The sequence below is a fragment of the Saccopteryx bilineata genome, chromosome 4 (assembly GCF_036850765.1).
Source record: "Saccopteryx bilineata isolate mSacBil1 chromosome 4, mSacBil1_pri_phased_curated, whole genome shotgun sequence".
NCBI lineage: Eukaryota > Metazoa > Chordata > Mammalia > Chiroptera > Emballonuridae > Saccopteryx > Saccopteryx bilineata.
In genome coordinates, this window is record NC_089493.1 from 14752858 (window position 1) to 14771205 (window position 18348).

The following is an 18348-nucleotide window of genomic DNA, read 5'->3' on the forward strand; positions in this document are numbered from 1 at the left end:
CCTTGATATAGATTCAGTCATTTCTTTATCCAGCAAATTCTTATTTTAACCTTTTTTTCCTTTGATCATAATTAAGATAATGGAAAGAGGATATATTGGTTCAGGTAGATAAATTGGTTTTTGAAGTGGTATTTTTGTGTGTTGGCATTTGTTTATCAATTTAAAGGTTTATTTTTGTTATAGGAGCCAAGTTTAAAAAATATATTGGCCATTCAGCTCACGTAACTAATGTCAGATGGTCACATGATTATCAGTGGGTTATTTCTATTGGTGGAGCAGATCACTCTGTCTTTCAGTGGAAATTTATTCCTGAGAGAAAACTGAAAGATGCTCTTCACATAGCACCCCAAGGTGAGTAGTAGTACACACTGCTTAAACGATTTCTCTGTCAACTAACTTTTTAATAACCCTATAATAAATTTTACTATTGAAAATTAATTTAGCCTCATAAGTTAACGGTATAGTTTATTAGTAGAAATTTTTAATTAAAATATCAGGTCCATATGTTTAACGTTAGATGTCACAGAGAATGAAGTATGAAGTACTTTGGGTTGCATTTTGATCTATCAAATGATGAATGAAGAAACCGCTACATTAGCAGAACAAACGTTTCATGCATTCTATGAAAGACAGGTATCTAGGTTTCATATATGGTTCTTTTTGACAAAAATGATAATCATGGTATTGTCTAGCTATTTTGCATGTTAATTCTAGGTTATCTTCACTTATATTTGCACAGAGGTTGAAATTTGACATAGCAGTCATTGGGGAGCCAGTTGAGACTTACAGGAGCTGTGAGTTTGCAGTGACGAAGATCAGCTGTAGGGCAGTTTACTGACATCTGTGTCACTTGTCATTTCATTTGATTGTCTTACGCCTGTCTCCATGTCAGTTAGCACAGTCAGCTCTTAATCATTAATTTTACCACACTGCTTTGAAAACAGATCTTCTCTAAACAAATAATGTTTCATTTTTTTAAAATTACAGAAAGTCTGGCTGACTCGAATAGTGATGAATCAGATTCGGATCTGTCTGACGTCCCGGAACTGGACTCTGAAATTGAACAAGAGACACAGCTCACTTACCGTCGGCAGGTAATTTTTATTATCAGGCCATGTTTCCCTGAAAAAGTCTGGTTTCTTCTTCATCTTGCTCCCTGTTTTTTCCTCATCTATTAATATTATCTTTTGTGGTTTTTAATTTTCCAAGAACTATGTGGCCATTTGTGTTTCCTCGTTAAGAGTTAAAGTACGCTTTGGGAAATGTCCTTTAACAAGAAGTGCTTGAGGCCCTGGCTGGTTGGCTCAGCGGTAGAGCGTTGGCCTAGCGTGCGGAGGACCCGGGTTCGATTTCCGGCCAGGGCACATAGGAGAAGCGCCCATTTGCTTCTCCACCCCTCCGCCGCGCTTTCCTCTCTGTCTCTCTCTTCCCCTCCTGCAGCCAAGGCTCCATTGGAGCAAAGATGGCCCGGGCGCTGGGGATGGCTCTGTGGCCTCTGCCCCAGGCGCTAGAGTGGCTCTGGTCGCAACATGGCGACGCCCAGGATGGGCAGAGCATCACCCCATGGTGGGCGTGCGGGTGGATCCCGGTTGGGCGCATGCGGGAGTCTGTCTGACTGTCTCTCCCTGTTTCCAGCTTCAGAAAAATGAAAAAAAAAAGAAAAGAAAAAAAAAGAAGTGCTTGATATATTAAGTGTGCCCATATTGGATTTGCCTGTAGGCTCTTATCACACTACAATTATATTTATTCCCTTTAAAATATTTTTTAAGAAGGACAAAAATATCCTAGAACACTAAATATGTATTTGTCATTGTGATACATAGAAAATGTAAATTAGTTCTTTCCAAGAAAGTAAATTTCATAAAGTACCTTCCTATTTACAACATGTTAAAACCTGAGTGATCAGTAGTAACCACAGTATCTGAAAGTTACATTAGGAATCTATGAAAACCTCTGTTAATATATATTGTAAAAATATTTCTGCGTTATTTCAAGGTTTACAAAGAAGATCTACCTCAGCTTAAAGAACAGTACAAGGAGAGACGGAAAAGTGGGACTTCGAAAAGAAGAGAGCGGGCTCCCGGAAACAGTATTCGGTTACACTTTATTCACGGGTATAAAACAACGATTTTCCATTCCTGTGTTGAATTGTGGCTTACATTTATTAGCTGTGTGACTCTAAGCCAGTCGCATAACCTCAGTGCCTCTGTCCCCATCTGGACATGGAACAGTAGTGCCCACTCTGTAGTGCCCCTAGCGTTCTGAGGAGTACTAAGTAAACAGTTGTAGTGACTTAGACTGTCGTCTGCCACACAGTAGGCTCTATGTAAGTGTTTATTAAATTAACAATTAATTTGTCTTACAAAATTTTTATATGTATAGAAATGGATCTCTTGTCTTTAAACAAATGACTATATAAGAAATTATCATCTCCCGTAAATATGTTTAATTTGGAATGATACTGGGCATTCATTTGGCCTGAGTATTTTGGTCTTCATATTTTAATTTCAATAAAATACAGTTTCTAGATTCTTAGAACATTTGACAATACAGGTCTCACAATTCATCCTGAAACAACAGATTCACCAGTCTGATCTTTTTTCCTCCTTACCCAGTAATCATTTTCTTACCTGACTGATAATGCTTCCAAGCATTTCATAAAGGATTTATTTAGCAAAAATATTTTTTCTCCCATGTTAATAGGCAGTATTTCTATGCAGTTTTATTTTATGAATTGGTTTTCTTTAAAGTGCAAAGAAAGGTTGCTATAAATGAGATAGTAGTAACCATTTAAAAAAGATTTGGCTACTTTTTTCTGGATTAGTATATTTTTAAATCGTTATTTGAACTTATTTTTGAGGCCCTGGCCAGTTTCCCCAGTGTTGGCCTGGCATATGGACATTCGGGTTTGATTCCTAGTCAGAACACGCAGGAGAAGCACCCATCAACTTCTCTCTCCCTTCCTCTCCCCTTTTCTCTCTCTCTTCCCCTCCCACAGCCAGTGGCTCCATTGGTTTGAGCATGGCCCCAGGTGCTGAGGATGGCTTGGTTGGTCCTAGCATCAGCCTCAGGCACTGAAGATAGCTTGGTTATTTGAGCATCAGCCCCAGATGGGAGTTGCTGGGTGAATCCCAGTCCAGGAGCATGCGGGAATCTGTCTATATCCCCTCCTCTCATTAAAAAAAAAAAAAAGGAAAAAGAAAACATTTTTGGAAAATATATTGTATTCTCATTGTTTAACGATGTATATAAAAGGGTACACTTTGAAACCCTTCTTCCTGCCTCTGCCCCCTAGCCATCATTTCCCCTGTACCAAGGATAATCACTATTACTTAGTGCCAGAAATATTTATGCATATGCAGACAAATAAAAATACATTTTTTTCTATAACCTTTTACTTATGAAAAGCATATATTTGTATTTTATAGAATACAAATTTAGTACTGTCCTTATATGCAAATAGTAGTGTACTGTATACATTCATCTGTACCTTGATTTTTTTCATTTAATATTATAGCTATTTGCAATCAGAACAATTCATGAAAGTTTATGTGATCTGAGATTTTGTATTTTGTTTTATTGGCTTTGTATCTTGTAAAACTAGAAATTGAGTAACCCAAAAGGTACCACCTACTTCTCCACTATAGAGTCCATATTTGTCAGATAAAAGGCCAAAGTTCATATTATATATGTTTTCTATATTTAGCTATAGAGGTTATGACTGTCGAAGTAATCTGTTTTATACTCAAATTGGTGAAATTGTGTACCACGTGGCAGCAGTGGGTGTCATTTATAATCGACAACAGAACACACAGCGCTTTTACCTGGGGCACGATGATGAGATTCTCTGCCTGGCTCTTCATCCTTTGAAAGACTACGTGGCAACAGGCCAGGTAGGTCCTTTGACAGACTATGTTATTTTTTTTTTTTATTTTTTTTTTCTGAAGCTGGAAACAGGGAGAGACAGTCAGACAGACTCCCGCATGCGCCCGACCGGGATCCACCCGGCACGCCCACCAGGGGCGAAGCTCTGCCCACCAGGGGGCGATGCTCTGCCCATCCTGGGCGTCGCCATGTTGCGACCAGAGCCACTCCAGCGCCTGAGGCAGAGGCCACAGAGCCATCCCCAGCGCCCGGGCCATCTTTGCTCCAATGGAGCCTTGGCTGCGGGAGGGAAAGAGAGAGACAGAGAGGAAAGCGCGGCGGAGGGGTGGAGAGGCAAATGGGCACCTCTCCTGTGTGCCCTGGCCGGGAATCGAACCCGGGTCCTCCGCACGCTAGGCCGACGCTCTACCGCTGAGCCAACCAGCCAGGGCTGACAGACTATGTTATACAAAAGAATGGTGGCCTTAAGAACACATTAGACCAGCTGTATTTAATTGATACCTTCAGAGCATTTTACCCAAAAGCAGCAGAATATACATCCTTTTTAAGTGCACATGGGCTATTTTCTAGGATAGAACACATGGTAGGAAACAAAACAAGTCTTAATGAATTTAAGAAGATTGAAATCATGTCAAGGATCTTCTCGGACCATAATGGGGTGAAACTAAAAATCAGTCACAGGATAAAAACTGAAAAGCACACAAAGACATGAAAGCTAAATAACATATTACTAAAAACTGAATGGGTTAACAATGAGATCAAGGAATAAATCATTTGTTTCATGTTGAGACAAATGAAAATGAGAACACAACACCCAAAATCTATGAGACATAGCAAAAGCAATCCTAAGAGGGAAACTTATAATATCACATGCCAACTTTGAGAAACAAGAAAAATCTCAAATGAACAATCTGACCTTAAACTTAAAGAAACTTGGAAAAGAACAAGACACAAAGCCCAAGTGAGTAGAAAGAGGGAAATAATAGAAGAGCAGAAATAAACAAAATAGAGACTGAAAAAAAAAAAATACATAAGATCAGTGAACCCAACAGGTGTTTTTTTGAAAAAATAAACAAGATTGACAAACTTTCAACCAGACTCATCAAGAAAAAAAGAGGACCCACCCAAATAAATAAAATCAGAAATGAAAGAAGATATGTAACAAAAGACACCAACAAAATACAAAGCATTGTAAGAAAATATTACATACAGCTTTATGCTAACATATTGGACAATCTGTATGAAATGGGTAAATTCCTAGAAACATACAATCTTCCTAAATGAATCAGGAAGAATCAGAATCTGAATAGACATATAACAGCCAGTGAAATTGAAGCAAATAAATAAACTCCCAGCAAACAAAAATCCTGGGCTGGATGATGTCACAAATAAATTTTACCAAACATTCAAAAAAGAGTAACACTTATCCTTCTCAAATTATTCCAGAAAATTCAAGAGGAAGGAAGACTCACAAGCTCATTTATGAGGCCGGCATTATCTTAACTCCAAAACTAGATAAAGACTACAAAGAAAAAAAATTATAGACCAATATCCTTGGTGAACATAGATGCTGAAATCCTCAACAGAATATTAGCATACCAGATTCAGCAATACATTAAAAAGGTTATACACCATGATCACGTGGGATTTGTTCTGGAGATGCAGTATTGGTACAACATCCACAAATCAATAAATATAATACACCACATAAACAAAATGAAGGATAAAAATCACGTGACCACATCAATAGATCCAAAAAAAAGGCATTTGATAAAATTCAGCACCTATTTTTTTTTTTGTATTTTTCTGAAGCTGGAAACAGGGAGAGACAGTCAGACAGACTCCCGCATGCGCCCGACCGGGATCCACCAGGCACGCCCACCAGGGGCGATGCTCTGCCCCTTTGGGGCGTCGCTCTGCCGTGACCAGAGCCACTCTAGCGCCTGGGGCAGAGGCCAAGGAGCCATCCCCAGCGCCCGGGCCATCTTTGCTCCAATGGAGCCTCGCTGCGGGAGGGGAAGAGAGAGACAGAGAGGAAGGGGGGGGTGAAGAAGCAAATGAGCGCTTCTCCTATGTGCCCTGGCTGGGAATCGAACCCGGGTCCCCCACACGCCAGGCCGATGCTCTACCACTGAGCCAACCGGCCAGGGCCAGCACCTATTTTTGTTAAAAACTCTCAGCAAAGTGAGAATGGAGGAACATACCTCAACGTAATAAAAGGCATGTATGACAAACCCAAAGTCAGTATCATACTCATTGGACAAAAACTATTACTGTTGGCCCTGGCCGGTTGGCTCAGCGGTAGAGCGTGGGCCTGGCGTACAGGAGTGCCAGGTTTGATTCCCGGCCAGGGCACACAGGAGAAGCTCCCATCTGCTTCTCCACCCCTCCCCCTCTCCTTCCTCTCTGTCTCTCTCTTTCCCTCCCGCAGCCAAGACTCCATTGGAGCAAAGTTAGCCCGGGCGCTGAGGATAGCTCCATGGCCTATACTCAGGCGCTAGAATGGCTCTGGTTGCAATAGAGCAACGCCCCAGATGGGCAGAGCATCGCCCCCTGGTGGGTATGCCGGGTGGATCCCAGTCGGGCAGTCTGTCTGACTGCCTCCCCGTTTCCAGCTTCGGAAAAACACAAAAAAAACCCAAACAAACAAACAAAAAAAACTATTAGTGTTTCCCTTAAGATCAGGGACAAGACAGGGATACCTGCTCTCATCAGTCTTATTCAATATAATACTGGAATTCCTAGCCACAGCAATCAGATGAGAAGAAGAAATAAAAGATATCCAAAATGGAAAGATATAAACTATCATTATTTGCAGGTGACATGGTATTGTACAATATATAGAGAACCCTAAGGTTTACTGAATTCAGTAAAGTAACAGGATACAAAAAAAATATGTAGAAATCAGTTACATTTTTTTTTTTGTATTTTTCTGAAGTTGGAAACGGGTAGGCAGTCAGACAGACTCCCGCGTGCGCCCGACCGGAATCCACCCGGCATGCCCACCAGGGGGTGATGCTCTGCCCATTTGGGGCATTACTCTGTTGCAACCAGAGCCATTCTAGCACCTGAGGCAGAGGCCACAGAGCCATCCTCAGCACCTGGGCCAACTTTGCTCCAATGGAGCCTTGGCTGTGGGAGGGGAAGAGAGAGACAGAGAGGAAGAGAGGGGGAGGGGTGGAGAAGCAGATGGGCGCTTCTCCTGTGTGCCCTGGCTGGGAATCAAACCCGGGACTCCTGCACACCAGGCCGACGCTCTACCACTGAGCCAACTGGCCAGGGCCAACATTTTTTTTAATGTCAGAAGGGTTTGTTTATTTTTTATTTATTTTTGGTGTGTGTGACAGAGACAGAGAGAGGAATAGATAGAGACAGACAGGAAGGAAGAGAGATGAGAAGCATCAATTGTTTGTTGTGGCACCATAGTTGTTCATTGATTGCTTTCTCATATGTGCCTTGACTGAGCGGCTACAGCAGACCAAGTGACCCCTTGCTCAAGTCAGTGACCTTGGGCTCAAGCTAGTGAGCCTTGCTCAAACCAGATGAGCCCATCCTCAAGCTGGCGACCTCGGGGTTTCGAACCTGGGTCCTCCACATCCCAGTCCAATGCTCTATCCACTGTGCCACCGCCTGGTCAGGTTCATTTTTATACATCAATAACAATCTATCAGAAAGGGAAACCAAGAAAACAATACCATTCACAATTGCTTCAAAAAGAATAAAATACCTAGGAGTAAATTTAACCAAGGATGTGAAAGACCTGTACTTAGAAAATTATGACACTGAAGAAAGAAATTGAAGAAGATACAAACAAATGGAAGCATACTATGTTCATGAATAGGAAGAATTCATATCATTAAAATACAGATGGCCAGTAGACATGACAGGATGCTCAAGGTCACTAATGATCAGAGAATGCAAATTAAAATCACAATGAGATATCACCTTGCACCTGTCAGAATGGCTATCATCAGTAAATTAACAAACAAGTGCTGGTGAGTGTGGAGAAAAGCCAACCCTTGTGCACCACGTTGGTGGGAATGCAGACTGGTACAGCCATGGGAGAAAACAGTGTGGAGTTATCTCAGAAAAATTAGATATGGAGTTGCCTTTTGACCCAGAAATCCCATTTCTAGGAATATATCAGAAGAATCCTAAAACACTAATACAGAATAATTTAATCACCCCTATGTTCATTGCAGCATTATTTATAATATCCAGGATTTGGAAGCAGCCCAGGTGCCCATCAGTAAATGAGTGGATAAAAAGCTATGGTACATTTACATAGTGGAATGCTACCTGGCCATAAAAAAGGAGGGCAGTCTTACCTTTTGCAACAGTATGGATGGACCTGGAGATCATTATGCTGAATGAAATAAGTTAGACAGAGAAAGACAAGTACCATATGATTCCACTCATATGTGGACTCTAATGAACTAAGAAGCTAACTAGAAACAGACTCATACACAGAGAGCAGACTGACAGTTGTTGGGTGAGGGGATTCAGATAAGAAAGTAAAGGAATAGAGCAAAAAAGGACAAAAAAAACCCATCATAGACATGGACAACAGTGTGGTGATGACTGGGGAGGGGAGAGAGGGAGGGTAGAAGAGGAATAAATGGTGATGGATGAAGACTTGACTTGGGGTAGTGACACACAGTTCAGTGTGCAGAGAGATGTGTTGAAGGGTTGGGCACCTGCAACCTGTATAATTATACTAACCAGTGTGACCCCAATAAAGTCCAGTTTAAAAAATACAACTATGTTATAACAGACTGGATAGGTTAGATCTTCTTTCACTTTAAAGTTAGATAAGTACTCTTTTTTTAAAAAAATCTATCTTTTGTATTCTAGGAAATAAAGAATTCTTTAGAATGGAATTTTATTTTCATTTTACTATCCCAACTTTTTTCCTAGTTTTTCTTAGAGTTGTAATTAATATTATTTTAATTTCAATTTGGAATTAAAGAACTCTGGCTTCTTTCTGTGAGGACAAAATATTTTTTAAAATTTGTGAGTAAAAACTACAGAAAACAAAGACGCGAAATATGATTTCTTTGTTATCTAAAATGATAAATTATCTAACAAATGTTCTATGACAAACAGGATGGCTGTGCTTTTGTTTTACAACCATGGTAGAAACCTATTCAGGTTTGCCAAAGTACAAAGCAGAAATACTGAAATAAAAGACACTGAGAAGAGTCTTAACTGATACTTCTCTATCTGGGTATTCTTAGGTAAATTTATTAGAACTTAATGTCTAAATTCATTAGCATGCAATTCTAACTCTCCAAATTCCTTTTACCTCTTTGCATTTACTTCCTTGTAACCTATGCTCCTGCCTTCTGAGCTATTTAAAATTTGTCCAAATGCTTTCCTTCCTTTTGGAAAGTTCTTCCTCTTCACCTCCATTCAACCTGCAACATTGTCTAATTCTAAACTTAGGTTCGAAGTAACATACCTGAGAACTTGCCCTCCCCTCCCTTTTCCCCCCTCTCCTCTCCCCTGACTGACATGTGTGCTCTGATAATACACTATTACTACTTCATCCAGCACTGAGTGTGGTGTTTAAATTCAAGTTTCTCCACTAATAGCTGTGGGAAAATTACCTAACCTCTCTATGCCTCAGTTTCCACATCTTTTAAGATATGATACCATCGGTTTCTATCCATTGAGTTGTAAAATGTTAAATGAGTCAATCCTTGTAAAGTGTTTAGACCAGTTTCTAGTATATAAGTCAGTTCTCAGTAAATGTTAGTATTTATCATCATCATTGTCATCGTCATCATCTCCATCTCCAAATAAGATGTCAAGTAGGCAATTGAGCCTGACCAGGTGGTGGCGCAGTGTATGGAGAATCAGACTGGGAAGTGGAGGACCCAGGTTCAAAACTCTGAGAATACCAGCTTGAGCGTGGGCACATCTGGTTTAAGCAAGGCTCACCAACTTGAGTCCAAGGTCACTGGCTTGAGAAAGGGGTCACTCTGCTGTAGCCCCACGGTCAAGGCACATATGAGCAATCAGTGAACAACTAAGGTGCCGCCATGAAGAGTTGATGCTTCTCATTTCTCTCCCTTCCTGTCTGTCTGTCCCTCTCTCTTTCTCTCTCTGTCTCTCTGTCTCTCTCTCTCTCTCTCTCTCACACACACACACACACACACACGTAGGCAATGGAAAGTGTAAGTCTTGAATTCAGAAGAAAAGTTTAACAGCAGAGTTTAGGAGTCATTTGTTGATGTAACTATTGAAACTGGGAGTTTCGGGGCAAAAATATAGACTGAAAAGACCAGAGATTAAAGCCAGGAGTTTATAGTTAGGAACAATTGATGAACTTTTGAAGGAAACTCAGTAGAAGAGTCAGGAGACCGTAGAATCAGGAGAGTGTTTCTCTGAAGCCATCGAAAGTCTCAGACTTTGCAGAAGTTACGCAGAAAGAAAACTGTCACTGGTAGCATTTGGCTGAAGAACTTAGTGAAGTATTGGTTTATTGCAGTGTTGTTTCTATTGTCTTTATATTAAACCAATCTCAAAATTAACAAGAACTGGCCGTCATATTATTTCAGGATTTGCCTTTACAGGCAAAGCTTTAAAAATTTCTTTATCCTTATAGTCAAAGAAAATGATTTTTTGAGTCTAAAGGGATAATTAAGAATCGATAGTTTGGGTGCTGTTCTGTGCTCTGCGCTCACAGAAGGCAGTGACAGGAAAATGAAAATGCTCTGACATCAGGGAAGTGCCCCAGGCAGGAGTCAGTGAGACTGAAGGAAAGGTGGACGCTCCTCTTGGCTGCTGAGCACCTATGGGTCACGGCAGGAAAGTGAAGTGGTTGCTGATACCGAGAAGTCATGCTGAGAAATAATTTTGAAAACGGAAGATGATCCCGGTGACAGAAAAGAGGATTGGAATTTTACTGGACGAGGGTGCAGACCATCCGAATGTCTTTAGTGTCGAAACTGGCTGTTGGCTCTCTGACGATCAGACAGCCAACCATTCTCCAAACCACTGTGAAGGGACCAGGAAGAATCTTATGGTGAAGAATATTAAAAGATATAGGAAAGAGCTGGAGAAAGAAGGGAATCTTCTGGCAGATACAGATGAGAATGGAAAACCCCTCTATGTGGACTTTTGTCCCGGTCATCTACACGCTGCCCAGTGACTACAATGTGTTCGTGGAGTTCAGGAGAAGCCCTCCAGCATCTGGACCATGAAACCCTGTGGCAAAGCCCAGGGCAAGGATGTCGCATCTTTCTGATCAACAAGCTGTCGCAAGTCAAAATGTGGTCCTGGGACAGCGAAACCTCTTTTGTGTCTCAGTCTAAGGAATCCTACATAGTCTCTCTCTTTGTCAACAACTCATTACTAATTGGCGCTGGGGCCGAAGCGCCAGTGATGAGCAGCAGCAAGCACTGCCTCGGGTGCTGTGGCCACATCATCACAGGTGACGGACTGAGAGCCCTGGCCGGTGGCAGTTACCGCGTCCCCATCGCTCACCTCCAGCACCGCCAGCGAGGTCCTTGGGTATATAACCTGATGAGTGACACCCTCGACATTGTGGTCCCTAATGACGAAGTTCCAGACTGTAAATGAACAAGTTCTGGAGGAAGTCTTGGCAGTTTGGGAATTCTGTACAATGAAGAGCTGGTGTAGGATGACCGGGCTCACTGAGAGCTGAGAAGTCACTGAGGCCAGTCACTAGGGCCCAGAGGGGGGCCGAGGCACTTGGGGACAACTGTCCTCACCACCTAGACGTGACCACCAGGGAGGGCAAGACTCCAACCTGGACCCACCCCGCCCTGCACACAGGCACTCACTTAAGACCTGTTTAAAAAAAAAAAAGCACTGGCCAGTTGGCTCAGTGGTAGAGCGTCGGTCTGGCATGCAGGAGGCCCAGGTTCAATTCCTGGCCAGGGCACACAGGAGAAGTGCCCATCTGCTTCTCCACCCACTCCCCTTCCTCTCTGTCTCTCTCTTCCCTTCCCGCATCCAAGGCTCCATTGGAGCAAGGTTGGCCCGGGCGCTGAAGATGGCTCTGTGGCCTCTGCCTCAGGCACTAGAATGGCTCTGGTCGCAACAGAGCAATGCCCCAGATGGGCAGAGCATCGCCCCCTGGTGGGCATGCTGGGTGGATCCCAGTCGGGCGCATGCGGGAGTCTGTCTGACTGCCTACCCATTTCCAACTTCAGAAAAATAAAAAAAAATTTAAAAAAGGACCTGTTTTGAAATTTCCTTTTTCTAGAGCTTTTCCCTTTCCTAAGCCATGAAAATGAATAAAGGCTCTTCTTTGGGGGAAAATAAAGAATTGATAGTTTACCGGTGCTTAGGCAAACATCATAAACCAAGTTTAAAGGCAGGTGCCGGCGTGCTGTAGTAGATCTGCTTGTTCACGGCCTACAGTGGGTGCTCAGCCTCGTGACCTTCGCTGATGAAGTGGGGCTTTGGGACTCACATAGCTGTAGCACATTGCTGGAGGCACTGAGCCTGGCCTCTAGCCTCTCAACAAATGGAGGAAAAGCGTCACATATACAATCTGCTCTATAGTTTTCATTTGATAAATGTCAATAGCAAATACAAAAATGGCTATAAAATCTGTTTTATTCCCTTTTAAAAGGTCTGAAAAGAAATAATTTAATTTTACAAAATGATTTTTATAATTCTTTCTATTTTAGGTAGGTAGGGATCCCTCAATTCACGTATGGGACACAGAAACCGTGAAAGCATTGTCTGTATTAAAGGGCTGCCACCAGTATGGTGTCTGTGCCGTTGATTTCTCAGGTAAGGCTGGTTTTTATCTCAGTAAGAATGATCAAAATGCAGAGGCGATGTATATAGTATTTTATTCTGAATTAGTGTTGCCTAGACTGGTCAGATGTGCATATTCTTATCCTGACCAATAGGGACTATGTAAGTATGGGTTTTCTGGCTTTCTTATAATTCAATTAGTGAAAATTTTGATACCCATTAACATACATATGTTTATTAAAATAAAAATGTTTGTCTACATAACATCTAAAATCATCAATTACTACTGCTCGTACGCAGCCCCCACTTTGGCAGCGTCTGGTCTCGGGGACTCACAGCCACGGTGAAGTGCTTAGGGTGAGAGCTCGGGGAGGAAGAGGCGAGGGCCGCATGCTGCCTCCGTGACGTCCCTCATTCCCACGGAGTGACCGCTGCAAGCTGTCTCCTCTGAATTCAGATCGGGTCAGCTCTTTGCCATACATTTAAAAGTTTAACAATTACAGATAGATCCAAATACAGAGCAGATCTACAAGGAAAGCTAGGGTGTGGAACAGGAAACAGGGAACACCATTAATAGAGAACTTTATATTAAGAAACAGTAAATTTGTGCTTTCTGCTGCTCTGACTGAAGTGATAGTGAATTATTCATCGTAGAGAGTTTTGGAGGAAATGAGTATGTACACATTTAGGGATCTGCTAAAAGTCAAGAAACAGGAGAATGAATGGCAGACTAACTAGTGAACAAGGAAAATACCACTGGTAGCGATAAAGAACTGACTGGAGTTTTTAAAAGTATAGCAGACTGTGAAACATCATGGTTTGAGCCTCTATAGCTTGTAAATACATGCACATCTGTCAGCATGACTGACTGAGCTCAGTTGTTTGTCTCACTCGTTCATTACTTGTTGCTTGGTGATAATAAAAGAATTGTCCTTTACTAAAAACAGTCATACTAATGGCAATATGTGTTTGTAACCTGCATCTCTTTCATTTGATTAAATTTTTAAATCATTGTGAGGTTTTATATTACAGGAGAGTTCTGGTGGTGAATTTAATTGAAGTAAATCTTTTCTTTCTTTCTTCTTCCTTAGTTTTTCCATTCTTCCTCTTTTTTTAAAATTTCCTTTTCCCACTTTTCTAATCTTCCCCCTTTCCTCCATCTCAGCCTGGAGGGTAAGGTAAACGAAATCAGAGAGAATGTCAGCAGATATGTTTAGATGCATTGAGAAACAATTCTTTTCTCCTTAGAAAGTCTAGGGTTTTCTTCTAGCTGTATGTACACCTAATATTGAACATTTTATAAACTTAGATCTGGTGCTGTGGTTTTACAATTTGTACTGAACGGTTTTTACTTCCCGAATGTAATGGTCAGCGCGTCTCTCTGGTTATACTTCCGTAGCGGATGGGAAGCGCTTGGCTTCAGTCGGAATAGAGGACGGCCACGCAGTCGTGCTGTGGGACTGGAAGAAGGGAGAGAAACTTTCCGTAGCAAGGTAGGGGGCAAGTTAGTATCTCATTGCCAAATCCTGACATCCCTTTGGACTAAAAATTTTTAAAAATTAGGGACAGCTGTGAAATCAAGCAAACATGTAACCTCTTTCTGTTGCTGCCATCTTTATCATCATCAAATAAGTAATATAATCATGGTAAAAGGACGAAAGATTTCAGGATTCATTTGTAGGCGTAACCCTTGAGAACCTTTTTTAATGTAACAAAATAGCTATCATCTAAAATCTCCGTTTACAGGTAGGGTGCATTCTGCCGTTTGATAAGCAGTTATATAGCTATTGCAAAGCATGATGAAATGCTCACATTACATGTCTGAGCGAAAGAAGATACCTACATACACACATATTACAAAGGGCCTATAAGTTTTTTAATTTTTTCTGTTATACTTTTTATTTTCTAAATTTTCTACAATGAGCATGTTATTTTTATAATAAAAATATTTGCAATTTATTTGAAGTAGGAAATAGGCAAGTGTCAGACTTTTTCTTTTAACTTCCTATTCCTTAAAGTGAGGCACTAAAGCACTTTAAAAATAGATAAATGTGGCCCTGGCCAGTTGGCTCAGCGGTAGAGCGTCGGCCTGGCGTGCGGGAGACCCGGGTTCGATTCCCGGCCAGGGCACATAGGAAAAGCGCCCATTTGCTTCTCCACCCCCCCCTCCTTCCTCTCTGTCTCTCTCTACCCCTCCTGCAGCCAGGGCTCCTTTGGAGCAAGGATGGCCCGGGCGTTGGGGATGGCTCCTTGGCCTCTGCCCCAGGCGCTAAAATGGCTCTGGTCTCGGCAGAGCGATGCCCGGGAGGGGCAGAGCGTCACCCCCTGGTGGGCAGAGCTTCGCCCCTGGTGGGCGTGCCGGGTGGATCCCGGTCGGGCGCATGCGGGAGTCTGTCTGACTGTCTCTCCCCGTTTCCAGCTTCAGAAAAATACAAAAAAAAAAAAAATAGATAAATGCTTTGTTCAGAGTATATATACAGTGTCCAGATAAAAGAGAGTTTAAGAGAAGCTTTGTATTTAGAAAGGCTCAGTTAAACTATTAATATAACAAAGTATTTTAAAATTATCTTTCACTCATTCATGCCACAAATAACATTCCCTATGCATAGTATAGAGTAGGTACCATGAAAAGAAGTTCAGTTTTTAACTGTTCTTATCTCTTAAGATTCTGTTGGAAAGAGTTAATAGGAAATTAAAATGATAAAGAAACAAATGTACAAATGCATGATTACATAGCCCACACCTCACCTGAGAGACAGTGGACCAGCCTTTCCGTGGAAGCACGATGGGGTGTGGTGTAGGCAAAGATTAGTGTGGGAAAGGGTTCTCTGTGTTCTGACTGAATTTACTGGGGTGACACTGGTTAACAAAATTACACAGGGTTCAGTTGCATAATTCTACAAGGAGAGCTTTATCTTATGAATTAACACATTTTGGTATTTATTTCAGAGGAAGTAAAGATAAGATTTTTGTTGTAAAGATGAACCCATATGTGCCTGACAAATTAATTACCGCTGGAATTAAACACATGAAATTTTGGCGTAGAGCAGGTAAGGAAGCGCCTCTTTTTATTTCTTTGAAATGTAAGAAATTACTGCTTTTCAGACTGATTTAGCTAAGTGTGAGGTGATAGTGTAGACTGGGTCCCGGACAGAAAAGAGACGGTGGAAAACCAGGTGATATCTGAATGAGATCTGGAGTCCAGCTAATAAAAATGTGTCAAATATGTTCGTTTCTTAGTTCTGAAAATAGTCTGTAGGGATGTAAGACATCATTGGGGAAAGCTGAGTGAGGAGTACTATGAGATCACTGTGTTCTCTTTGCATCTTTTATGAAAATCTAAAACTATTCAAATTAAGGGTTAATTTTTTAAAAAGTGATGATGCACAGTTGCCTGGGCATATTTTAAACAAAAGATTTATTACATCATCATTTATTGGCTGCATTGATGTAGCATTCATATTTGCGAGAGGATTAACTGCCTGATGTGCAGACTCCTTTTTTCTGTTAAAGATATTTTCTAAAATTTCTTTATGTGCTATGAAATGATATTGAAGTGGAATGTTGACCTGTGGTGGCGCAGTGGATAAAGGGTCGACCTGGAAATGCTGAGGTTGCCGGTTCGAAACCCTGGGCTTGCCTGGTCAAGGCACATATGAGAGTTGATGCTTCTTGCTCCTCCCCCTTCTCTCTCACTGTCTCTCTCTCTCCTTTATAAAATGAATAAATAAAAATTTTTTTAAAAATTACATAAAAAAAAAGAAGTGGAATGTTTTATTACTTTAGTTATTTGTGACTGTAAATTAGTATCTCTGGAAGAACTTTACATTTCAAAATGAAAATGTCTCTTTTTCACATATATTAGTATACTTATAAATTTCAGCAATTTGACATCAAAGTCTCAGTAGTCTTAAACCTTTCAGATAAAATATGTTAATATAGGAAAAAATGAAATGTTTATTAGAAAATAATAGGCTTTGTGAAGACATTTTCCAAGTTCAAGTGACTTTCAAACTGTAAACCACATAGGACACAGAATCAGTTTTCAGACTTGAATATAATATTCATCACAAACTCATCAGATCATAGTGTGTATACATTCACAAAGTAGAGGGAAGTATTTTCACATTTGTAATTTTCATTCCTATACATTTAAACAAAACTTTTCATTTTAGTATCTTAGTCACTTGGAATTTTAATTACCAAGCAAGCAATGCTTATTATTTCTGTCTTGAAAAAAACCTATAACTTTTTGAAATAAGAGACTTAAAGTAAATAACATTAAAATGAAAAGAGTTACAATCGAGTAACTTTGATAAGACACAGAGTAGACCTGACACTGAGCCATGAAAGGATGAGAGATATGACTTCTTTTTTTTCCTGAAGCTGGAAACGGGGAGAGACAGACTCCCACATGCGCCCGACCGGGATAAGGCTGCGGGAGGGAAAGAGAGAGACAAAGAGGAAGGAGGGGGTGGGGGTAGAGAAGCAAATGGGCGCTTCTCCTGTGTGCCCTGGCCGGGAATCAAACCCAGGTCCCCCGCACGCCAGGCCAACGCTCTACCGCTGAGCCAACCGGCCAGGGCCGAGAGATATGACTTTGGTATGCATGTCAACCTTCCTCGCCTAGAGGTTCTGATCCACAGAGTCTAGCCAAGTGGGAAATAATTAGCCACTTGATTAGTCTGAGTAAATGCTGTCTAACCATTTGCATGTAAACTAAGTTAAAGACGATTTAAGCCTGAGGCTAAGAGAGAGATTCTTACCTCTGGAGAATTCCAAAGTATGAGTTGTCTCTCTCCTCTAAGGAATTTGCACTCGCTTCCATGGCTGATGGGGGCAGGAGCCATTGAGAGTTTTGTGGGTGCAGCAGTGGCATGACCTTGTTTATTTCGTGTATCAGAAAACCCAGCTAATGCTTATCTAAACCGGAGGGGCAAACTCTTTCTGTAAACAGCCAGAGAGCAAATATTTTGGACTTCCCAGGCCCAGGTCAAGAACATGACATTGGCACTCACAGAACAAGAGGGAGAATGCCTGTCCTGTAGTACCCGTTTACACCCCGTGGCCATTAACTGGAGACATTCTTTCCCAGATCACCCTGCTGGGGTGAAGGGGGCTAGCAGCTGTGGTGGGGGGCCATGGTCAGCTCCACTGTGCCCCAGGGACCGTGTCGATCCCAGTGCATCCTGCTCCCGGACAGACCTGCCTTCTCAGGCGGGCAGCCGGCCGAAGGCGAGGCAGCACCGGTGATTCCACTGTTAGGTGCCCACAGCTGCCTTAGCGGAATCCTCCACTCATAGATGGTGACCAGCTCAAGTCCTGGGCAGCTGTGGCTGGCAGCAGAGGTGAAGGAGACGGGCGCGGGGAGCAGAGGAGGGCACAGGTGTGGTCTGTGCCACGCCCCGTGCACAGCTGCTCCAGCGGGAACGTTCAGAAGTGGGGTGGCAGGGTTCGGCCCTCAGCCCCGGGCTTGCCCAGCCTGCTCTGGACGGTCATCTGTTCTAGTGGAGGCCAGAGTCTCGCGTGGGTGCTGGATCCCTTCCCCTCTCACTTGCTCGAGGACCTCACTCCGCCTCTTCTTCCTTCCTCCTCTCGTCCTCAGTCTTCTGCTGCACTTTCCCTTCAGCGCAGGTGTGGGGTTACTGCTCCGTGGAGAAACACAACCACGCAGAAACCCTTTCACCTCTGCCCTCCAGTCGTTCGTCAGTTTCTCTTAAGACA

General features: G+C 42.1%; 1 protein-coding gene across 10 annotated transcripts in view; it reads left to right on the plus strand.

Moving 5' to 3' along the window:
* The window catches only part of EML5 (EMAP like 5), a 153488-nt gene that overhangs the window by 57187 nt on the left and 77953 nt on the right, over nucleotides 1-18348 (plus strand). For all 10 annotated transcript variants that reach the window (XR_010731309.1, XR_010731310.1, XR_010731311.1 and 7 more), the window contains exons 11-17: nucleotides 184-351; nucleotides 988-1094; nucleotides 1996-2114; nucleotides 3707-3893; nucleotides 12552-12657; nucleotides 14024-14117; nucleotides 15574-15674. Coding sequence is in view for 7 of the 10 variants with exons in the window: in XM_066276913.1 (XP_066133010.1) it covers nucleotides 184-351; nucleotides 988-1094; nucleotides 1996-2114; nucleotides 3707-3893; nucleotides 12552-12657; nucleotides 14024-14117; nucleotides 15574-15674 (882 nt within the window). In the remaining 3 variants the exon portion in view is untranslated. The remainder of the gene's footprint in view (nucleotides 1-183; nucleotides 352-987; nucleotides 1095-1995; nucleotides 2115-3706; nucleotides 3894-12551; nucleotides 12658-14023; nucleotides 14118-15573; nucleotides 15675-18348) is intronic.